The sequence below is a fragment of the Bos indicus genome, chromosome 3 (genome assembly GCF_029378745.1).
Source record: "Bos indicus isolate NIAB-ARS_2022 breed Sahiwal x Tharparkar chromosome 3, NIAB-ARS_B.indTharparkar_mat_pri_1.0, whole genome shotgun sequence".
Lineage (NCBI taxonomy): Eukaryota > Metazoa > Chordata > Mammalia > Artiodactyla > Bovidae > Bos > Bos indicus.
Window position 1 is genome coordinate 3,197,907 of NC_091762.1, and position 24,776 is coordinate 3,222,682.

A 24,776-nucleotide genomic window follows, 5' to 3' on the forward strand; every position below is an offset into this window, starting at 1 on the left:
TTCAAAACATTTTCCAAAGTGTTTATCAGTGGTCACTTGAAAAATCAGTGCTGCATTCAAATAAGATTGGGAAATCATAGGTTATTACATTGAACAAATTTGTTTCTTCAATTATGATTTTTTATTGAAGTACAATCAACTTAAAATATTACATTAGCTTCAGGTATACAGCAGAGTGATTCGATATTTCCCTACATTATAAAATGATCACCACTTTAAGACTGGTTACCATACAAAGTTATTGCAATATTATTGATTGTATTCCCTGTGTTGTATATTATACCCCTGTGACTCTTTTATTTTATAACTGGAAGTTTGTACTTCTAATCTCCCTCACTTGTTTTGAACAGATTTTTTTACTGCAGCACTTACTTGAGCTCTAAATGTGCTAATAATTATTGTTAATTTCCAGAAGAAGGGTATATTAAATAGAATCTTTTTTTTTTAATAAGGAACATCTTACAAAATCAGTGTTCCAAGAGTCATAATTTGGAAACAAACTTAGTTGTTTTGAGTGTGGTCCAAGGACTACATGAGTCACCTGCATCAGAATTGTCTGGATGCTTTTTGTGACATACAAGATGGTAGCTATGTCTCCGTATGTCTGAAGCTCCTCTATGAGAAGATAAGGGAGAGCAGTCTTTGAAAGAACATGGAGAAATTAACATGTGAGAGTGTCAGAGCAGAAGAACCGAGGGGGCCCCTTTCTAACACTTTAGGGCCACTGTATTATTGCTGCACTGTTTAGCATGTTCTATGATAGAGAAATAAATGTCTTTCTTACATAAGCATCTGCTATCTTTGCCTTTGATAATACAACCAAGCGTGCTGCTGCTGCTGCTGCTGCTTAGTCGCTTCAGTCGAGTCTATCTCTGTGCAACCCCGTGGACTGTAGTCTGCTCTTTGTCATGGGAGAATCTGTCCATGGGATTCTCCAGGGAAGAATACTGGAGTGGGTTGCCATGCCCGCCTCCAGGGAATCTTCCTGATCCAGGGATCGAACTCTGGTCTTCTGCATTGCAGGCAGATTCTTTACCAGTGCCACCACGGAAGCCCAACCAAACATGAAAGCTAATTAATTCAGAGATAAAGAGAATTAATTCAGAAGTAAAATTAATTCACAAAGTCACTTTGTGACTAATTATGGTGTGACTAACTCTATTGTTTATCATATGGAGTAGATTTCTCTGTTGTGCTTTCCTGCCAAAGTAAAAAAAAAAGACAACTTTCTTTTCAAAGTCTGTGTTACCTATTTGAACTTAAAACTCTTGTTTTAAACACTGATCTGGAAGAAGAAAGAAATGTAAACCTCATTATCTGTATAAAGTTTGACGTTTGGGAGATGTGTACCAGATAATCTAAGAAAGTTATAACATGCTCAGCTAGGAGATATTGATAAATAGATAAATAAATATATACTTCCCTGGTTGCTCAGACGGTAAACAATCTGCCTGCAATTTAGGAGAGCTGGGTTCCATCCCTGGGTTGGGAAGATCCCTTGGAGGAGGGAATGACTACCCACTCCAGTATTCTTGCCTGAAAAATCCCATGGACAGAGGAGCCAGGCGGACTACAGTCCTTGGGGTCGCAGAGTCAGACAGGTCTGAGCAATTAACACTTTCACTTTCTTTCATTATACACACACACACACACACACACACACACACACACACACACACGCCCTGGCATGGCATGTGTGATCTTTTGATCTTAGTTCCTTCATCAGGGGTTCAACGGTGTCTAGTGCAGTGGAAATGGGTAATCCTAATCACTGGATCTAATCCTCCCCTTTCCTTAGACCGAATGATCAGAAGACCCTAGGCTGATTACATGTAGTGATGTACCTGAAAACTCTTGTTATAAATACTGAGCTTCTCTGGTGGCTCAGACGGTAAAGCGTCTGCCGTAGTGCGGGAGGCCTGGGGTTCGACCCCTGGGTTGGGAAGATCCCCTGGAGAAGGAAATGGCAACCTACTCCAGTACTCTTGCCTGGAGAATCCCATGGACAGAGGAGCCTGGTGGGCTACAGTCCATGTCGGACACGACTGAGCGACTTCACTTTCACTTTCTGGAGACAGTGAGGGGGAGAAAGTGAGTGCGTGGGCGTGCGTGAGTTTATGTGTAAGACTGATGTGCCACCCAACCTCTAGGCTAAGCGAGGAGCCGACCTGGACCACCGACTAGACAACTGACTGCACGGAAGTCTTGCAAACTCCGCCCCGGAAGGCGGGCCCTTGTCTGGAGGCCCCTCAACTCTAGTCCGGGCGCGCCCCTCCCTCAGCTCGCGTCTTGCCTCGGCCCCGCCCCTCCGCACTGCCCCAGCCCTCGCCCGGCCCCGCCCCTCCCTCAGCCCGCGTCCTGCCCCGCCCCCCCCCGCGGCCCCGCCTCCCCGCGGCCCCGCCCCTCAGGCTTGGCCCTCTCCGCGGCTCCTGCTCCCCATGTTTCTCCGAGCTGGCCTGGCTGCACTGTGTACGCTTTCCCGCACCCTCAGGCCAGCTTCTGCTCGGATCGCCGCCATGAGCACTGGCACCTTCGTCGTGTCGCAGCCGCTCAATTACCGTGGCGGGGCCCGCGTGGAACCAGTGGATGCCTCCGGCACCGAGAAGGCTTTCGAGCCAGCAACCGGTAACGGGTCGGAGGGACGGCGCTGGGGCCGGGTCGAGGGGGCCAGGGTAGGGGCGAAGCTGTGGCGCGGACTGACGCTCCCCCGCCCCAGGGGTGAAACCTATTCTAACTTCCCGAAGCTTCGAGTAGTGCAATGAACAGACGTTTACTGAGCACGGGTAAGTGATGGTGTAGAGTATAAAGTTATCTGTGTAGGCAGCTAAGGATGCTGCGCAAACACGAGAGCTTCTGGACCGGGGCAGGAAGGAGTCGTAGAAAAGGGGAGCAGCTCGTGAGTTGCGCGGTGGGGTCAAGGTTAATTTCACAACAGCCTGAACAGAGTCCAGAGAGCCCTGGTGGGTAAGGTAGTGTCTTTGTGTTAATTATTAAATTTTAAAGGTAGGATCTCAGTAATGTCTTCAACGGTGGACTTAGAAGAGTTCTAGGACAGGGTGAAAAGAAATACTTGTGCCAAAATGGAGGAGCATGCACAGATGGTTGTAATGAGCGTGAATGATTACTTTGTTGCCATCCCCTAGTGTTAAAGTATTTCTGGACACGAACCAGAGCTGGGAAAGGGATATAAAAAATTCTGCTTTTATCCAGTATTTAATGTGTGCCAAGCACTGTGCCAGGCCTTGGGAAGGCCAAAGATCACAAAGCAAATGAGGAAGAAGTTTTTTGTTTTTATTTTGTTTTGCTAGGTTTAATGTTTGCGAGGAGAGAAATATAAATGTTTGTGCAAACCGAATAGTATATCCCCAGACGGATAAAACTGAATTTCAAGAAACTGGAGAATTTAGGTGTGATCAATTACAGAAAACCACAGAGCAGCGACTTGTCAGAGCAGGAAGGGCCCACAGCCACCATCAGGCTCTCCTTTAGGCCTCTTGATTTCCCACTCCCATATTGATACAAAAGACAGAAAAATTGCTCTTTAATTTAACTGCCTACAGTGTGTTCTGTGTGATTCTTAGCCACTACCTCTGTCAATTGGCTACTCAAATTTATAATACAGGTTTGTGAAATCTCTGGAAAAAGCAGAGTCCCAGATGTTCTTGTGGGAGGGAAGGCCCTTAACTGACATCCTAGAGATTTCTTTTTAGTAGTGTCAGTCACAACCCTTAGGATTTGGGTCTAGAAAAACTGATCATTTTATATTTTGCCCAGTGTAGGGAATAGGATTGAAGTAAGAAAATGAAATGGGCTTCCGAGGTGGCCCAGTGGTAAAGAATGCACCTGCCAACATAGGAGATGTGGGTTCGATCCCTGGGTCTGGAAGATCCCCTGGAGTTGGAAATGGCAACCCACTCCAGAATTCTTGCCTGGAAAATCCCATGGACAAAGGAGCCTGGCAGGCTACAGCCCATGGGGTCACAAAAAGTCAGACGTGACTTAGTAACTGAACAACAAAAACAAGAAGAAAATGAGAGATTGGGATTTTTTTCCCTCATATTTGAGAAAAAAATTTTCTTGCTTTTAGTAATATCTTTTCTTGATCCTCTATTTATTAACCATGTTCATCAAGTATCAGTAGTATTATATGACTTACATAGAACACAGACCAGTGATTTAAAATCAGAGTTCATAACCCAGGAGAGTGAATACTTTGATTTTGCAAGACCTCTGAGATTATAAAATACTGTTAAAGAGCATTGTGAAATAATTGATAGGAAGTTAACCTTAGTAAACCCAAGTGTGAAATAGAGGAGGGCAGGAGTTCTTACCCCAGAGTTCAAGGTGTGCTAGGCAAGAGACACAGTACATTTTTCTGAAGACAAGTGTTCAACTTTTATTAGATTCTTTAAAAGATAAGCTGTTGCTTTAGGGGTAGTCACTAAATCAGACTATACTTAAAAACAGGAAGAGGATCACTGAAAGGAAAATGGATACACAATACTTGATTTAAAATATGTGGCAAACATTTGAAATTAACACTGACTTTCCCTGTATTTATAGGTAGGGTGATAGCTACTTTCACATGTTCAGGAGAAAAGGAAGTAAATTTGGCTGTTCAGGATGCAAAGGCTGCCTTTAAAATATGGAGTCAAAAATCTGGCATGGAGCGTTGCCGAATCCTTTTGGAGGCTGCCAGGATAATAAGGGTATGTTTTAATTTAATCTCTTCCAGAAAAGTCCTCTTGCATTGCTCTGTGATTTTTTTGTGTGTGTGATGATTTGCAGTTAGACTGGTGCATTATTAAGTGATACCTTTTTGATGAGATCCAAAAACATTTCCATATGCTCACTTTGATATGTACAACAAGCTTTCCTTCAGTGATTTCTTTCTGGCTCTAGGCTCCTTGTGACATCTCCCTGGGCAGGCTTTCTTTTCCTTCTTTGTTGTAATGATAATGTATCCTTTGTAGCTTGTCTCCTTTTCTTTTTAACTATATGTTTACTCTTTCCTCTGATGACTCTGAAGTTGACTTTTCTTTTTCAGGTTAATTTTCTGCCTTAGTTGCCTAGAAGATTTCATAGATTCATTCCTGTTTCCCTCTTATGAAATAAAGTTTAGCTTTTTACAGTCTTAAAAGGCAAAAGTACTAAATTGTCTTTACAGAAAATTAGAAGATTCAGAGGATATACACCAAAATATAAATCAGGGATATCTCTCAGTGTAGGACTGTGATGACTTTTTTCCTTATCAGTGTGTTATGTCAGAAACTGGGGGTCTGAGAGTTACCCTGTTTGCAAGGTTATATGGGTATTCTGACAAGAAACATAAAGTTTTCTGGATTAGAGAGAGAGTTTATTACTCACAGCAAAATACTTTAGTACTAGTTTTCTGAGCCCCAGTCCCCATGGGGTGATGCAGTAAGCGCTAGATGTTATCCTGTTGCATACAGTGGGTTGCACTGTAGGAGAGGAACCCCAAAATTAAGAGACTCAACTTATAAGGGGCATATCTGCCCATTCTCTCCTTTGGTGAAAGGTTACTTGTTAAGGTTAATGAGATGTTACTCACTGAGCAGATCTCCAAGGTTAAGGGGAAAGGTATCACTAGATTTATTACCCTGGAATGTAAGCAGAAGTCTCCAAGAACTGGGAGTAGAGAGCTTTTTATCTCCACGTCTTTTCAGAGACCTCCGTCTTTAGGGAGATGCTGTCATTGCCTTCCAAGGCCTTTGCTTTTCAGTCCGCTTGCCGGTGGCCTTTGCTGAAAGCCTACACCATGCAGTAATATCAAAATATTCCTGGAGAATTTTCTCCCAACAAGGTGTTTTCTTTTATCAAAATTTATTTTTAATTTGGTAGATTAAAAGTTGTAACTCAAAGCTGATAATTTATTATTCTAACTTGCCTCTCACTTTTGCTTGTGCATAAGCATTTGGTTTGTTTTACCTTCTTAAGAACTGGCTCTTTTATTATTATAAAATTATTTTTAAAATCCTGAGTAGTACCTATTTTTTTTTTTTGCTCTGAAATCGACTGTCTAATGTTAATTTTCTTTTTCTTTAAACTCTTCATTCCGTTTTCTTTAATATTTTATATAATTTTTTACAGTCAAGAATATATTACTGTCTTTCTCGAAAGCTCTTGTCTGATGATCATGGCCTGAATCTACCTTTGCTGCTGTTGTTTTTGTTCAGTTACTAAGTCCTGTTTGACTTTTTGCAATCCCATGGACTTTAGCTCTCCAGGCTTCTCTGTCCGTGGGATTTCCCAGGCAAGAATTCTAGAGTGGGTTGCCATTTCCTTCTCAAGGGGACCTTCCAGACTGATGATCAAACCTGCGCCTCCTGCATTGGCATTCAGATTCTTTAGCCCTGAAACACCAGGGAAGCCCTGGATCCACCTTTACCTGAAATTATTCTATGACTGAACAGATCCCACCCCCTGACCACAACCTACAGTTTAGCCCCTGGTTGTTTTCTTTCAGTGATTTTTGAATTTAATCATGATCTATAGTTCCTTGCCCTTTCCATTTTTAAACTACGCACAATTATCTTCTATAAGATAAAAATATTTATATTTACTCACATTTTTAACATAACTAGTGTTCTTCATCCCTTTGGGAAGGCCCAGATTTCTATGTTACCATTTTTATTTCTGCTTGAAGAAATTTCCTTAGCATGTTTCATGTGCAGGTTTGCTAGAGATGTTCTTTTAGCTTTTGTATGTCTGAAGTCTTTATTTCACTTTCATTATTCCTTTATTTATATTAGTTTTACACTTTTTACTTATCTGTTTTTGGCTGTGCTGTCTTCGCTGCTGTGTGGGCTTTCTGGAGCTGCTGCAGGCAGGGGCTGCCCTCTAGTTGCAGTGTGCAGGCTTCTCATTGCTGTGGTTGCCTGTGTTGCAAATCACGGGCTCTAGGGCTTGCAGGCTTCAGTCATTGCTGTCGTTAGGGCTCAGTACTCGAAGCCTGTGGGCTCTGGAGTGGCGCATGGGCTTAGTTGCCCCGAGGCATATGGAATCTTCCTGGACCAGGGATCAAAGCCATATCCCCTGAACTGCAGGCAGATTCTTTACCACTGGACCACCAGGGATGTCCTTGCTTTCATTTTCAAAAAGAGTTCTAGATAAATAATTCTAGATTGACAGTTTTTTCTTTCAGTGCTTTAAAGATGTTGCATTGCTGTCTTCTGACTTGTTTGGTTTCAGAAGAGAAGTCTGCTGTCATTCTTATTTTTGCTCCCTTCTATTAAATATTTGTTACCTCTCTGGCTGCTTTTAAGATTTTCTTCTTGTCATCAGTTTTAAACAAGTTCATTGTCTTTTGATGCAGTTTTCTTTATATTTCTTTTGTTTGGAGTTTCTCTTGAATTTGTACATATATAGTTACATTTGGAAAAATTATGGCTATTATTTCTTTAGATATTTCTTCTGCCCCCACTCTTCTATTTCCTCTTCTTCAGAGCCTCCAATTACATATACCTTGGGCTACTTGAAACTGTTCTACAGCTCACTAATGATCGTTCATTTTTTTCCGCAGTTTTTTCTCTCTGTGTTTCATTTTGGGTAATTTGCATTGTTACACGTAAAGTTCACCTACCTTTTCTTCCATAGTATCTGATCTGCTGTTAATCCCGTCTGGTGTATTTTTCATCTCTAGACGTGCAACGTGAGTCTTTTTTGTTGTTGTTCCATGTTGCTCCTTAACATGTTCATGTTTTCCTCTACTTTCCTGAACACATGGAATATAGTCATAATAACTTTTAATATCCCCCTCTACTAATTGTGACATCTACCAGCTCTGGATCTCTTTCTATTGGTTGACTTTTTCCTCCTCGTTAGGTGTTATATAACTTTCCTGTTTTGGATGACTGGTTTTTTTCCTCCTGGTTAAATGTTATATAACTTTCCTATCTTTTGCCTGTCTAGTAATTTGTTATCACTAAACATTGTGATTTTTATGTGTTGGATGCTGAATATTCTTGTACTTTAAAACATTAATGAGCTTTGTTCTGGGACACAGTGAAGTTACTTGGAATTAGTTTGATCCTTGCAAGACTTGTTCCTGTTCTTTGTTAGGTGTGATCAGAACAGCTTATTTTCCCCCACTATTGAATACCCTTCTGAATACCTAGCTTGATGCTCTGTGTACTAGTGAGGTTTTTCTTAACATGACTGGTGGGAACATGAATTGTTCATGCCCCTATGTGAGTTCTGGGGATTTTTTTTTTTTTTTTTCCTTTTCACCTTCTTGGTTAGTTTTTTCCTAGCCTTGGGTAGGGTCCTCACACTGACCAGTTCTCAGATGAAGACTTAAGGGGGATCTCTGGGATTCTTCTGTGCAGCTCTCTTCTCTCCTATCCCTAGAATGCATACTGTAGCCATCACATAGTCCTTGAATGCCCAACCTGTTTCCTTAACTCAGAGTATCTGTTGGGTCCCACCTAAGGCCCTCTTACTGGCTCTCTGATAGAGACTTTTTCCAGGAAGCAGGCAAGAACATATGTAGGGCCCACCTCATTTGTTTCCTTCTCTCAGGGATCACTGTCCTGAGCTGTCCAATGTCCAGTGTCTGAAAATTGTTGTTTTGTAAAAATTGTTGTTTTGTGTATTTTATCTGGTATTTTTAGTTGCTTGAGGATGGAGCCTAAATCTGATCCCTATTACTCTATCTTAGCTGGAAGCCTATGGACTCCTAGTGAAATGAACAGTTTTTGGTATGTGTTAGTTACACATACCATTGTATGTGATGGTTTCAAAAAAAAGGGAAAAAAGTTTCCCTTTTCACTTTGAATTTTTTGATGCTTTTTATCAGATTATAAAGATCTTAATGGTAGGCGCCAATCATTTCTAAGTTGGAGCCTCCTTAGGAAAGTCGCTGTCATTTGGCTTTAAAAGGAGAGAGAAATGTATTTTAAAACTATAATGTATTTTACCACTATTTACACATAGAAAAGAGTGCGTGTGTAGCTTATGCACTTGCCTTCAGCCGTTCTTTTGCTCAGCTCTGCCTCTTGAAGCAAGCAGGGGCTCAGGCTTATTAGAGTTGAATGGGCATGTCTTTGCTCATGCTGTTCTCTTATAAAAAAGCTAGACACTTAATGCTTGCTTGGCGGTTTGAAATGAAGGAGGGGGATGGGGCTTTTCTTCTTCCCTTTCATCCAGTGGACCCGTGGTCAGGTCACATGAGAAGCGGGGTGGCCAAGAGAGGGATAGGGGTAGATATGAAGCACATGCTTCCCAAGAGATGCTCATCGCAGTGCGTTGTCATGGTGGACAGTTTTGTTTTATGGTGGCTCTTGGAGCTAGTAGGGGCAGGAAGCTTACATTGTTTTCCCCTTTCCCTTCTGCCCTCCTTATCCCAGGAGGGCAAAGGAATCCCATTTCCCTGAATGCAGTATTAAGTGTTAGAGATTCCCTTGGACTGCTTGATAGTTTTCATCAGTGTCTTTTTTATGATCCTTGTAAGGAGAAGGCAATGGCACCCCACTCCAGTACTCTTGCCTGGAAACTCCCATGGACAGAGGAGCCTGGTAGGCTGCAGTCCATGGGGTCGATAAGAGTCGGACACAACTGAGCGACTTCACTTTCACTTTTCACTTTCATGTGTTGGAGAAGGAAATGGCACCCCACTCCAGTACTCTTGCCTGGAAACTCCCATGGACAGAGGAGCCTGGTAGGCTGCAGTCCATGGGGTCGATAAGAGTCGGACACAACTGAGCGACTTCACTTTCACTTTTCACTTTCATGTGTTGGAGAAGGAAATGGCAACTCCCTCCAATGTTCTTGCCTGGACAATCCCAGGGACAGGGGAGCCTGGTGGGCTGCCGTCTATGGCGTCGCACAGAGTCGGACGTGACTGAAGCGAGTTAGCAGCAGTAGCAGCAGCAAGGTATGTCAAAAGGCCCCACAATGGCTTTTTAGAAATAACCTTTTGCATGAGGATAGAGGATGCTGGAATAAGACAAGAAAAATTTCAAAAGACCAGCCAATAGATTGAATTTTCTCTTTGAGTTGAAACCTTGAAATAGTCCTCAAAACTAATTGCCTGTCCATTCTTTACCAAAAAAAAAAAATCTTAATGAAACTTCCTTTCTTAGTAAATATTCCAAGGCTTTTCAGCAGTAGTCATAGATTAATTCTCGTCTGTTCATGCTTGTATTAATGTGGAAGACAACAGCATTTCACTTTTGTCAGTTTAATATTTCTTCATGTGTTTGAAGTATAACATACTGATTTCATCAGTGTGTTTATGCTGATTAGTGAACTGGTGCCTACTTCCTCTTTAGGGACTAGTTCCCTGCCTTTTGAAAATGTGTTTTACATTGATCATACTCAACACATCAAGAAGTGGGATGATTCACACCTGGTTAAAGAACTGTTCAGTCAGTTCAGTTCAGTTCAGTCGCTCAGTCGTGTGTGACTCTTTGCGACCCCATGAATTGCAGCATGCCAGGCCTCCCTGTCCATCACCAACTCCCAGAGTTCACTCAGACTCACGTCCATCGAGTCAGTGATGCCATCCAGCCGTCTCATCCTCTGTCGTCCCCTTCTCCTCCTGCCCACAATCCCTCTCAGCATCAGAGTCTTTTCCAGTGAGTCAACTCTTTGCATGAGGTGGCCAAAGTATTAAGAGTTTCAAGAGTACAAAGAGTTTCAGCTTTAGCATCATTCCTTCCAAAGAACACCCAGGGCTGATCTCCTTTAGAATGGACTGGTTGGATCTCCTCACAGTCTAAAGGACTCTCAAGAGTCTTCTCCAGCACCACAGTTCAAAAGCATCAATTCTTCGGCACTCAGCCTTCTTCACAGTCCAACTCTCACATCCATACATGACCACTGGAAAAACCATAGCCTTGACTAGACGGACCTTTGTTGGCAAAGTAATGTCTCTGCTTTTGAATATGCTATCTAGGTTGGTCATAACTTTCCTTCCAAGGAGTAAGTGTCTTTTAATTCAAGAACTGTTACATCAGAACTAATGGCTGTTGTCTTCCTAAGTACCCTCTTTCTAGTATCAGTAACTGGGAAAAATTAATTAATTGTTAAAAAATTGTTTTGGTGAGTATAGAATCAGGAAAGAGAAGGTAAATTGTTGGTTTGAAAGGCAGTTTAATTTAGACTGTGTTTGGATGTAAAGAAATCATCCTTTCTGAAGAAACATGTCTATTCAGTAATTGCAGAATTTTGTTTAGCACTTCCTAACTTCCTTTTTAAGAAGTGAGCTCCTTGAAGGAAGAGACTGGATCTGTCCTTTTTCTTAGTAAAGAGTGTGAAATGATTGTCCAGCTCCACTTCACTTGGTTGTTGTTCTGGGGTTTTCTCCTGTTACTTCATCTGGAACATGTTTCTCTACTGTCTCCTCTATCTAACTCTCTGTGTTTGTGGTCTCCATCCTGTAGGCCGCAGGGGAGTTATTCCTCTTGTTCCTGGTATCTGCTGCCTCATGGATGAGGCTGGTTTAGAGGCTTTTGCAGGCCTCCTGGAGGGAGGGGCTGGTTCCTGCCTACTGGTATGTGGGTCTGGGTCTTAGCCCTCTGGTGGGCAGGGCCGTGTCAAGCGATGAGTCTAGACGTGGCTTTAGTCTTTAAGAAGACTTTAGGCAGCCTGTCTGCTGGTGGATGGGGCTGTGTTTCCGCCCTGTTGGTTGTTTGGCCCGAGGCATCCCAGCACTGGGGCCTGTAGGCTGTTGGGGGAGCCAGGTCTTGGTGCCAAAATATCAGCCTTCAGGAGAGCTCATGCCAGTGAGTATTCTGTGGTTCCTCTGCCACTGATGTCCTTGTCCTCACTGTAAACCAAAGCCAGCCACCCTCTGCCTTCTCAGGACACACTCAGAGACCAGCAGGTAGGTCTGACCCAGGCTCCTATGGAGTCACTTGCTGCTTTTTCCTGGGGTTCTGGTGTGCATGAGATCTTCTGTGCATCCTCCAAGAGTGAAGTTTTTATCTCTTCCACTCCTGTGGAGTCCCTATAATTAAGACCCGCTGGTCTTCAAAGCCAAATGCTCTGGGGGCTCCTCCTCCTGATGCCAGTATTCCAGGCTGGGGTGCCTGATGTGGGGCTCAGAACTCTCACTCCTGTGGAAGAACCTCTGCAATATAATTATCTTCCAATTTGTGGGTCACCTACCTGGTGAGTGTGGGATTTGACTAGATTAGCAGTGTACCGCCCCGCACCATCTTGTTGACTTCTTCTTTGTCTTTGGATGCAGAATAGCTTTTTTGGGAGGTTCTGGTCTTTCTTGTTGATGGCTGTTTAGCAGTTAGTTGTGATTTTGGTGTTTTCATGAAAGGAGCTGAGCTCAAGTCCTACTCTGTCATCTTTTCTGGAATCCAACAAATGTGGAATGAACGAATCAAAGCACTTCATACCTCCAGTCTTTGTAGAAATAGACCATGTCCAATTATCATGATCAAAGTGCCATTTCCTGTATTTCATCCTTCCGTGCTTTCTGAGATCTGTACTTGGTAGCTCTTGTGTTAGACACTTGTGTTAATTTCTGTTAATTTCATTTTGCTTCTGGTCAGCCATACTGATTGTCAGTTTTAGTAAGAGATGCATCTTTCTTGTCAATTGTTCAATTCATGTTTTATGTACAGATTTTGACCACAGTGTTTTTTTTTTAATGAAAATCAGATCTGTAATAGCAAATACCTATTTCTTACATATTCAGATTTTCTAAATAATTTTATTTATTTTTGGCTGTGCTACGTCTTTGTTGCCATGAGGACTTTGCTCTAGTTGCGGCGAGCAGGGGCTACTCTGCGTTGCAGCATGCCGTCTTCTTATTTCAGTGGCTTCTCTTGTTGCAGAGCGTGGGCTCTAGAGCACATGGGCTTCAGTAGTTGTGGCACATGGACACAGTAGTTCCAGCTCCCCAGCTCTAGACCATAGGTCAATAGTTGTGGCTCATAGGCTTAGTTGCTTCATGTGGCATCTTCCCAGATCAGGGATCGAACCTGTGTCTAGGAGACACAGATTGGTGCCAAAGTAATTGCAGTTTTGCATTGTTGAACTTTGCCATTTGATCCTGGATTACGTTCTTAAATGTGGTTATGTTATACATCATTTTAATGCGCATTTCTCTTTTTTTTGCTAATGACTTGTTGCTTGCTGTTTATTTTGTATTTATTTTAGACTATAGAAATGATGTTAGACAAAAAGCAAATTCGAATGACTTTTTTATTAGCATTCAAAATAGGTCATAAAGAAGTGCAGACAGCTTGCAACAATGTGTTTGGCCCAGGAACTGCTAATGAATATACAGTGCAGCAGTGGTTCAAGAGGTTTTGCAAAGGAGATGAGTGTCTTGAGGATGAGGAACATAGTGGCCGGCCATCAGAAGTTGACAGTGACCAATTAAGAGCCATTATCGAAGCTGATCCTCTTACAACTACATGAGAAATTGCACAAGAACTCAGAGTTGATCATTCTATGATCATTTGGCGTTTGAAGCAAATTGGAAAGGTGAAAACACTTGATGAGTGGGTGCCTCATGAGCTAACCAAAAATTTTAAAAATCATCGTTTTGAAGTATTGTCCTCCCTTATTCTGTGCAACAACAAACCATTTCTTGATCAGGACATGATGTGTAATGAAAAGTGGATTTTATATGACAACCAGCAACAACCAGCACAGTGGTTGGACCAAGAAGAAGCTCCAGAGCACTTCCCAAAGCCAAATTTGCACCAAAAAAAGGTCATGGTCATTGTTAGGTGGTCTGCTGCTGGTCTGATCCACTATAGCTTTCTAAATCCTGGCAAAACCATTACATCTGAGAAGTATGCACAGCAAGCTGATGAGATACACTGAAAACTTCAATGCCTGCAGCCGGTACTGGTCAACAGAAAGGGCCCAGTTCTCCACAACAATGCCCGACTGCACATTGTACAACCAAAAGTTGTACAAGCTTCACAAATTAAGAGGATTGGGCTACAAAGTTTTGCTTCATCTGCCATATTCCACCCGACCTCTTGCCAACTGACGACCACTTCTTCAAGCATCTTGACAACTGTTTGCAGGGAAAATGCTTTCATAACCAGCAGGAAGCAGAAAATGCTTTCCAGGAGTTTGTTGAATCCTGAAGCATGGATTTTTATGCTATAAGAATAAACAAACTTATTTCTTGTTGGCAAAAATGTGTTGATTGTCATAGTTCCTATTTTGATTAAAAAAGATGTATTTGAGCCTAGTTACAATGATTTAAAATGCACAGTCCAAAATTGCAATACTTTTGTAGCAACCACTGAGCCACCAGGGAAACCCCCATATTCAAGTTTTTCATCTCCTTTGGGGACATTATTTATTTTTTCAGGTCTAATTTCCAAGATCTTTTTGTTCGTTTTTGGCCATCTGTAGTACGTTTAAGTTGTGTAAACCACATCTGGAAACAGAATTTGAAAAGACAATTGATAAGTAATGAGCATTAGAAAATAATTATCTTGTGATTTTGGCATGCTGCATTTCTTTGGGTGAATTAAACCCATTTGTGTTGATGTGTATCTGGCTGTTTTGTACAGTTCTCCTAAGGACTCTTTGTTCTTACTGTATACATGCAGTGTGTTAGTCACTCAGTCTTGTCTGACTTTTTGCGACCCCATGGACTGCAGTCCTCCAGGCTCCTCTGTCCATGGAATTCTCCAGGCAAGAATACTGGAGTGGGTTTCCGTTCACTTCTCCAGGGGATCTTCCTGACCCAGGGATCGAACTCGGGTGTCCTGCGTTGCAGGCAGATTCTTTACTGTCTGAGCCACCAGGAAAACCTGATGCACAAATATCTGTACATATTTGGTGCAGGTGTACATATATAATATTTCTCAGAACAGTCCTTTTCTAACTAATCTTGGAATGAGGTGTTGGTCTTGTATCTGTGACAGTTACTTGATGGGGAGGACAGGGTGCTGTTTAGCAACAACTTTCATCTCTTCCAGATGTCCAGCCATTCCTTTCTTTTGGAAGTTCAAGCTGTTTCTGTTTTGAAAAATTAGGCAATGTATTCTGTTTTGATTGTTGAATATGTTGAGGTGTATGGTGATTTGTCTTCAGTCTAGTTCTCTGCTTTGCCCAAAGGAACGGAGGGATGAAATTGCCACTATGGAGACTATCAACAATGGGAAGTCCATCTTTGAGGCCCGCTGGGACATTGACACTTCCTGGCAGTGCCTGGAGTACTATGCAGGCTTGGCGGGATCCATGGCTGGTAAGCCCACACCTCGCCTTTTGTGACCAGCTTATAGGAAGCAGGGGAGCAGAGCCTAGTGGAGTAGGGTACAGGTTTTGGAATTAAGACAGACCTGAGTTAAAATCTTGGACTTAACCTCTCTACTTGGGTGTCACTGAGAATTACTTATCTTTATTTAAACGGGAGATCATCCCTATCTTATTGGTTATTAGAGGGATTAGATGAGATGATGTATGGGGTTGTAGTTTTTCCATAACATTGTATGGAAAAACCTGAATAAACTTTTTGCCCAGCCCAGTATATAAAGCCCCTAACCTTGTAGCTGAGGCATAGACAAGGTTGTGCAAAAACCAGTTCTTGCAAGACTCAGTGAGTGCATCATATTTATTAGTTTTACTTACTCAGCAAAAAATTTTCTTTTACTGTCTAGGAAGTGTCCAACAGTTCACATGTTGGCTGGGTTGGCCAGGCCCAGGAGGTCAGTGGGGGTGAGAAGGCTGAGGCTCAGGGTCCTGGGACTGTTTAGCTGCCAAGTCTCTCCCCATTTCTGTTCCATTTCCTGTGAGTTATGTGGTGGATGCTTGGTAAATTTTTAGAGGATTATATTGAGTTGAATGAACGTTAGCTTGAAGGATAATAAGGATTCTTTATGTGGAGAGAACATGCAGAAGCAATGTACAAATAACTAGAATGAACAAAAGACCAGAGCCCAGTGGCTGGGGGTGGGTGGTCTGGCTGGAGTCCAGAGTGAGTCCAGGCACTGGCGGACTCTTGGGGCAGGCGACCTACACTGTTCTCTACCCTCTCTGTCCTCTTAGGCGAACACATCCAGCTCCCGGGTGGATCCTTTGGTTACACCAGAAGGGAACCACTAGGGGTGTGTGTTGGAATAGGAGCGTGGAACTACCCCTTTCAGATCGCCTGCTGGAAGTCGGCTCCAGCTCTGGCTTGTGGTAAGTATGGATTATTCTTCCGCCTGGGAGCTACCCTTTCTCCCTGGCATGATTTCACCCCTGCCCTGCCCCTTAGGGAGCTTTGAGGTTATACATTATTCCCATTTTTATTTATTTTTGTTTGTGGGAAGGAAGAAAGTTAATTTTGGTCTTGGAGATTTTATTATTATTATTATTATTACTGTCAAATGAATTAGATTTGTGCACTTGAAAGTTCTCTTCCTTTATGGACAAGAATTCTGAGCATATGTTTCTGTGTAGCAGGTAGCACTTGGGAATTTCACTTCATTTAGGAAGCAGAAGACAAACTTAATTTGTGTCTTAAGAGAAATGAAAGGCAAGGTTTCCATTAGAGAAGCTTTGGTTGATTAATAAAAGGATTTCTTGCACTATTTAAAGCGAAGAATCTGTGGGAAAAGAAGACATTATGTCTTAGAAAAAACTCTCAGGTTAAAAGAGTCTAGTATTAAGACATTGTATTGAAATGCAGCTTTTTTCTTGTTGCTGCCTCATGTTTGTTTTGCCCATTTCTCTGTGATAGAGGAGAAATATAATTAAGTTACTAGCCTTGCAGACTCGCATCAAATTAATTAACCTTTCTTATCTTCAGTTTCAGCTTTTATAAAATGGGTCTAATCATACCTACTTCATACTGCTGTTGCAAATGTTAAATGAGGTTAATATATGTGAAAAGCTGTAGATACATAAGGCATTACTGGTTGAGACATTGCAAGTGTGTGGCTTGGTCTGTTTCATGAGCGAAACTAAGGAGGGAAGAACAAGATAGGTTTACTTATTAATAATTTTTGGCCTAGCATTTGATGGGGAACAGGAAACAATTAGAGTTGTTTTTTTTAATTTTTAATTTTATATTGCGTATAGCTGATTAACAATGTGACAGTTTCAGGTGAACAGTGAAGGGACTCAGCCAATCACATATACATGTATCCATTCTACCCCAAACTCCCCTCCCATCCAGGCTGCCGTATAGCATTGAGTAGAGTTCTGTGTGCTCTGCAGTAGGTTCTTGTTGGTTATCAGTTTGAAATACAGCAGTGTGTACATGTTGATCCCAAACTCCCTAACTATCCCTTCCCTCCATCCTTCCCCACTGGCAACCATAAGTTAGTTTTCTAAGTCTGTGTGTCTGTCTCTGTTATTCTATAAATAAGTTCATTTGTATCATTTCTTTTTAGATTCCGCATATAAGGGATGTCATACAGTGTTTCTCAACTGGAGTTGTTCTTGATGTGTCCTCCTTGTCCTGTCTTCAGAGGATCTTCAGTCTTAAAAAATCTTTCTGTATTTTTGTCTTGGTAATGCAGGTAACGCCATGGTCTTTAAACCTTCTCCCTTCACGCCCGTGTCCGTGTTGCTGCTGGCTGAAATCTATACTGAGGCTGGAGTCCCTCCTGGGCTCTTCAACGTGGTGCAGGGAGGGGCTGCCACAGGCCAGTTCCTGTGTCAGCATCGTGATGTGGCCAAAGTCTCCTTCACTGGAAGCGTGCCCACCGGCTCAAAGGTGAGAGTAAAACAGTAGGGGCATCTGGTTATGACATCTCGGTGTGGCTCTGTCAGGCCTCCCCAGAGCGTGTGGTGGAGGCTTAGCCTCTGATTTTACCTAGCTTGTATTGGCAGGGAGGCTGTACGGATTACTGGGCCAAGGTCTGAAGTGTACTTGAGAAGTGTGAAGGAGTAGTTAGAGCAGCTCGGTGTGTTAGGCCCGCTGGGGACGGGAGTCGTCTTCTGCCTGTGTCTGGGAGGTCAGACCCTGGGCTGCCACTCGTATCCTTCAGTGACTTACCTCATCTGTAGCTGCCGCCTCTGAATAAAGGGTGTTTTCCCAGTTTGTTCAGATTCATCGTTTTGACCTTAATTTGTGCTCTGAGTTCTGTCAGCCTGGAACACAGTTAGAGCAATACAAAAGAATTTCTGCCCATGACAGATGAATTAACAGGTTGTCTTGAATGAACTCCCTCTTAAGAATATGCAATTCTGTAGATTCTCTTCAGTGTTCTGGAAAAGACTATTTCAAGTAGACTAAGGACAGAGTATATTGAGAACAAGGCTGCAGGTCACACGTAGTTCAACATGAATTTTCAGGGTCACGGTCGAGTTAACCTATAACATGTAATCTCATTGGTGTTCAACTTCTCGATGCTTTTGTTCTTGTTCTGTAAGATCATGGAGATGTCTGCTAAAGGAATCAAACCTGTCACCCTGGAACTCGGAGGCAAGTCTCCACTTATCATCTTCTCAGACTGTGACATGAAGAATGCTGTGAAGGGGGCGCTGATGGCCAACTTCCTTACTCAAGGCGAGGTGTGTACCTGACCCTGAAAGAGGTTTAGAGGGAGTCTTCACCTTTCATGTCACAGCATGTTTTTTTGTTTTTTTTTAATTTATTTATTTTTTAATTTGAAGGATAATTGCTTTACAGAATTCTGTTGTTTTCTGTCAAACCTCAACATGCATCAGCCATAGGTATACACATATCCCCTCCCTTTTGAACCTCCCACAGCTTGTTTTAAAGCTTGTTATTTTGAAATAATTTCAGACTTACAGAAAAGTTGCACAGATAATACAAAGAATTCTCATATACCTTTGAACCAGGTTCTTCAATGTTAACATTTTATCACATTTACCATTCTGTCTGTCTTTCCATGGGTTTCCCTGATGGTTCAGACATTAAAGAATCTGCCTGCAATACAGGAGACCTGGGTTCAATCCCTGGATCAGGAAGACCCCCTGGACAAGGGAATGGCAACCCACTCCAGTATTCTTGCAGAGAATGCCATGGCAGAGGATCTTTGTGGGCTACAGTCCCTGGGGTTGCAAAGAGTTGGACACGACCGAGCAGCTAACACTTTGACTTTTCACTTACTGTCTGTGCATGCATATGCATGTTACTGTATTTTTCTGAACTGTTTGAAAGTTGCAGACGGAAGATCCGTAACCTCTCCATTCATATGTGTATTTCTCAAAAAAAGTGAAAGTGAAGTCGCTCAGTCGTGTCCAGTTCTTTGCGACCCCATGGACTGTAGCCTACCAGGCTTCTCCGTCCATGGGATTTTCCAGGCAAGAGTACTGGAGTGGGCTGCCATTTCCTTTTCCAGAGGATCTTCCCAACCCAGGGATCGAACCTGGGTCTCCTGCATGGCAAACAGATGCTTTACCACTCTGAGCCACCAGGGAAGCCTATTGCCTTCTCTTAAATAAGCACAATGGTTAGTAGAATCCGTAACTTGGTGTTAATGTAGTACTGTTATCCAATCATAACCCTTATTCAGATTTCTGCATTTGTTTGACTAATGTCCTTTTAGAAACAGCTTATTTTTTGCTGGCTCAAGATCTAATCCAGGAAGATGTGTTGCATTTACTTGTGGTGTCTCTTTAATCTCATTTAATCTGGAATAGTTCTAAAGTCATTCTGATCTTTCAGTACCTTGACATTTTAGAAGAACCAACCCATTTATTTTGTAAAATGTTCCTCATTTTGGGTCTGTTTAGTTGTTTGTTTTTTTTTTAATTGGATTTAGTTTATGGAGTTTTGGCAAAAAAATGGTATTTGACAGTGGTGTCGCTGACTTTGATCACCCGCTTAAGGTGGGTCTTTATCTTGAAGTTGCTGTTTTTTCCTCTGAGGTTAATGAGTGTCTTGTAGGAGATCAAGTGAGACTACCTTGTTCCTTATCAAACTTGGATCTGCTGGTTTTAGCACCCTTTGATGTCCACTAGAACATCTTTTTCTGGTGGTCACCAAGTGGTGATTTTCCAATTCTGTTATTCCTTCTGCATTTATTTAGTTTAGTGCCTATTGAAAGAAAGAACTTTTTCCCCATCTCCCTAGTTTGTTTTTCATTCATTTACTTTGATCAGCATGAACCCATGGATTCTTACCTCATTCTGTGAGTTACTATTACTATTTATTTTGATGCTCAAATAATTGAAGATTCTGCTGGCGGGAGCCTCTTTCTATGGCTTTTTGATATGTCCCCATTATTCTTTGAGCACTGTTTTACTTCCTGGCATAGCAAGGTGTTCTAAACACATCTTGTGCTTTCTGTGGTGGAACTCTGGAATGAGCTATTTCTCTAAGAAAACTTGGTTCCATTTAATGGTAAACGGTTTTTAGAAATGAAGATCTGGGTGCAAGATGTACTTGTTTCTGCTGGAGTATTATCGCTTCTATGTCCTCTCAAGAGTCCAGAGCCAGGAAATACGTATTGATATTTGGCATATGTGTATGTAAGCACACATATATCTGTTTATATCTGTCTATATTAATAACTATAAGTTTATACAGATATTTCCCATCATTCCAGTGTTGCAAGGTTTATTTTAGCCTCCTCCCTTCCATGTTCATAATTTCCTTCTCTGATAGTGAAACATTTAGCATCCATTACTCACAATACATGTAATTGCTCAGTCCTAGAATATGTTTATAATAGTTTCAGATTTGCACTTGCATTACTGTGAAAAACAAACCTTCTGACTAGCTTGCAACCTTCTTTCTATAGTTCTTTTTGGTTTTAGCCTAACGGTATATAGTTAAAATCTGTGTTCAGAAATTAATGGGTCAGTTCTTCTTTCACCACCCCCTTCAATATGGTTATGATATTCACTTTATTTTAAATTGAGATCTTATTTTTAAATTTATTATTTTATTTTTTTGGCTGCACCACACAGGATGTAGGATCTTACTTAGTTTCCTGACCAGAGATTGAACCTGGGGCCCAGCAGTGAAATGGGGTCCTAACCACTGGACCACCAGGGCATTCCTCATTATTTATGATTTTAAAGACAAACATTGACTATGAAATGCTCTAGATTTTTATTCGACTCAGGATCTCAGTTCTTGATCTGTTTGTACTCTTCAATTCCTTCTACTCTTAACCTCAAAATATACAACCAAATTGAACACCTGAGGTGAGAAAATAGGAGAAGTCTTATGAGACATGTAGATCTATTAATTGCCTTAAGGAAATTTAAACAAAAACAAAGGCTTAACTTTTATTTCAAGGGGCAGAGAGTTTGTATGTAGGGTAGCATGCCTTCAATTACATGTGTGATCCTGTTCAGTATGGTGATAATTTTTTAGAAATGGAACTAACTTTTAAACACAGTATACTGTTTCTTTAATTTTTTTTTTTGGCTGCACAGGGTCTTAGCTGCTGCATGTGGGATCTAGTTCCCCAACCAGGGATGGAACCTGTGTCCCTGAATTGGGAGCACAGAGCCTTAGCCACTGGACCACCAGGAAGTCCCCTGTTTCTTTTAAATTTAAAGCTGCTGGATTTTTTTCCCTTTTCCTTTTTCCCCCTTTGTGGTGTGCTCAGTCACGTCTGACTCTTTGTGACCGCATGGACTGTAGCCCACCAGGCTCCTCTGCCCTTGGGATTTCCCAGGCAAGAATACTGAAATGAGTTGCCATTTCTTCCTCCAAGGGATCTTCCTGACCCAGGGATTGAATCCATGTCTCCTGTGTCTCCTGCATTGCATACAGATTGTTTACTGCTGAGCCACTGGGGAAGCTTTTTACCCCTTACTTACATATAATTTGTGTCTGTTTTTTAGGTTTGTTGTAATGGTACAAGGGTATTTGTGCAAAAGGAAATTCTTGATCAATTTACAGAGGAAGTGGTGAAACAGACGCAAAGGATAAAAATTGGAGATCCCCTTCTGGAAGATACAAGGATGGGTCCCCTCATCAACCGACCACATCTGGAGCGAGTCCTTGGGTTTGTTAAAGTGGCAAAGGAGCAGGTAAGAAACAAGTAGAGATGCGATGAGATGAGGGGAAGGGTAATTCCTCCTGGGTTACTTGCTCTGCGCGCTTCCCTGTGGTCATGTCCATCTGGGAGCCGTATTCTGCACTGCACTTGCAGTAGAGTGACTAAGTGTCCATTCGTTCAGGACACAGGTAGCATTTCCAGAATGCATATTGAGGTTGTGTGTTTAACATAAAGTATGCATTCTTCCTTTCTTTTTTGGCAGGGTGCTAAAGTGTTATGTGGTGGAGACGTCTTTGTACCTGAAGACCCCAAATTAAAGGATGGGTATTACATGAGACCTTGTGTGTTAAGTATGTCCTCTTCTTGTTTGCTTTTAAACAGTTTGAATTAAATGTTAGATACAAAAAAAAATTTATAAACTGTACATATGGTGTAAAGCAAGGGTCGGAACTGTGTGTCGCCGCTACTCAGATGTGAGAAGTAGAAGTTCTCCGTTGCCATGGAAGCCTCCTGTTTGCCCCTCCTCTTCTTGGATGGTGTTATCAGTTACCTGGGACTTAACTAGGCACACACCTGTTGTTCTAGAACCAAAATGAAAATTCATGTTTGATTAAAACTTAAGTAGTGAATTTCTTTTCTCAAGCAACTTGGTAAAGAGTGTGTTTTACTTTGAACTTTTAGATCATCAATATAATAAAACCAATTTGTCAGACAGTATACTAATATTAAAACTTAACTGATATAATCATTGTTAGCATTTCCTTTCAGTCTGAACAGTCTCCGGGTTTGGACAGTCAAGTGTGTGGTCCTCCTGCTGTTCTCATCCGTCTCCTCCCCTCCTGCCTGCGGGGGACACTGTTTAGACGTCTCCTCCCCTCCTGCCTGCGGGGACACTGTTTAGACGTCTCCTCCCCTCCTGCCTGCGGGGACACTGTTTAGACGGTGGTGGTGTTAGTATCTACTGTAAAAATACTGCCAGTCTTCTTGGCTTTAAAAAACTATATATAGATGAAATAATGCAGTATAATTCCTTACACCTTATCTTGAAGATAGATTCAGCTGACTTTGTCCCTGAGGTTGATAGTGGTGCCACTTTTCAACACTTGGTGTTTGACTTGATGCAGTTTAACCTTTAGCCCTTGCTAGAAAAGCAACTACTGAGGCTTAAAGGCTGTGCATTTAGCATCCATACCATGAACTAGCTTGTAGCTGTTAAAGAAGAAGGAAAACTTACATTATGTTTTTAAATAGCAAATATAGGTTAAGCAATAGTGTATGTGGTATTATCCCAAATCTGAAAAACCAGATATGTGCATAGGACAAAGAAGGAGCAGAGAACATGCATCATAATATTGATAGTGGGTTTACTTCTCTAGATGCTTGGAGTAAAGGTGATTTTTGTTAAACTTCATGCATTGCTGAATATTACAGATTTTCTGTAGATTATGTTTGTTTATTTAGTTGAAGGATAATTGCTTTACAGTGTTGTGTTGGTTTCTGCTATACAGTGTGAATCAGCTATAAGTATAGATCCGTGCCTTCCCTCTTGAGCCTCCTTCCCACGCCCCCCACCCCACCCATCCTGGCCGGCTCACCTCCCTGTTACACAGCAGCTCCCCTCTCGCTGTCTGTTTACACATGGTGGGTCAACGCTGGTCTCCCAACTCGTCCCACCCTCTCCTTCCTGTCGACCCTCGCTCTGTGTCCGCAACTCTGTATCGTAAAGATGCCTGCCTCTATTCTTGCCCTGCAAATAGGATCCTCAGTACCTTTTGTAGATTCCATAAATATGCATTAGTATATGATATTTGTTTTCCTCTTTCTGACTTACTTCACTCTGTGTAACAAGTTCTAGGTTGATCCCTCTCACTACAACAGACTTAAATTGAGAATGTGTATTTTGCAATTAGGAAAAAAAAGTTTTTTTTAAGCTGTGAACCTATGTAAAGAACAGGGAGCTAACTACCTCCACTTCATCCTAGTGATTCTGAAAGCCCAATTTGTGGTCCACAGTGTCAGTATTGCTTGGAAAACTGGTCGAGGCAGATTTCTATCCTCTGCCCTAGACCCCCAAATGTAACTCTGAGGGGCTAGAACCTCAAGACCTGCGTTTTGGGAGAATGGATACATGTAAATGTATGGTCGAGTCCTTTCGCTGTCCACCTGGAACTGCACAGCATCGTTAATTGGCTATACTCCAATACAAAATAAAAAGTTCAAAAGGGAAAGAAAGTTCTCAGTTTGTTTTTGTGCACATTAAAGTTTGAGACTGACTCCAGAGGCTCAATCTTTAGATTCATTTACTAGATTTGGGGCTGAAGTACAGTGCAGGGACCTCTCTTTTCTCACATATGAGCTGCTGCTTTATCCCCTCATCTCTTGACTCTGGTGTAGAGCATACTGCACACAGCGCCACACTCTGTTATCAGCCTGCGTAAGACGAACTGTATTCTGGGACAGTTGGGTAATAAACTGTCATGAATCATTTACTATTCTAACACTTTCCCTAAACATGGTATATGGACTAGCAGTTTTCAGAGATTTAGATCATAATAAACTATCCTTGCAGAGAAGGCGATGGCACCCCACTCCAGTACTCTTGCCTGGAAAATCCCACGGATGGAGGAGCCTGGTAGGCTGCAGTCCATGGGGTTGCAAAGAGTTGCACACGACTGAGCGACTTCACTTTCATTTCACTTTCAAACTATCCTTAATCACCACCTAAAATCATTGAATATACCTTTGTAGATAATTTCGGTGTCCCCAAAGTACACTGTTACATACAGAGGAACAAAGAGCTGTTTTTACTTTGTATATACAAGCTCTGATCTATCTCTGAGGAGATTTTGGAGTCCTCATCTTTATAGATATGTGAGTAGTTGGTTTTTAGCTTTGGCTGGTGTA

General features: G+C 41.9%; 1 protein-coding gene and 1 non-coding gene across 2 annotated transcripts in view; one reads left to right on the forward strand and one right to left on the reverse strand.

Annotated features, from left to right (window-relative positions):
- Positions 1–2,403: 2,403 nt before the first annotated feature.
- Positions 2,404–24,776, forward strand: part of ALDH9A1 (aldehyde dehydrogenase 9 family member A1) — a 29,207-nt gene continuing 6,834 nt past the window's right edge. Inside the window, exons 1-8 of the mRNA XM_019986677.2 lie at positions 2,404–2,625; positions 4,564–4,709; positions 15,073–15,202; positions 16,003–16,137; positions 17,463–17,659; positions 18,319–18,459; positions 21,715–21,903; positions 22,135–22,222. Of these exons, the coding sequence (XP_019842236.1) occupies positions 2,439–2,625; positions 4,564–4,709; positions 15,073–15,202; positions 16,003–16,137; positions 17,463–17,659; positions 18,319–18,459; positions 21,715–21,903; positions 22,135–22,222 (1,213 nt within the window). The 5' untranslated portion in view covers positions 2,404–2,438. The remainder of the gene's footprint in view (positions 2,626–4,563; positions 4,710–15,072; positions 15,203–16,002; positions 16,138–17,462; positions 17,660–18,318; positions 18,460–21,714; positions 21,904–22,134; positions 22,223–24,776) is intronic.
- Positions 19,260–19,332, reverse strand: TRNAG-GCC (transfer RNA glycine (anticodon GCC)). Its single transcript has one exon. It is a non-coding gene; the product is annotated as a tRNA-Gly (tRNA).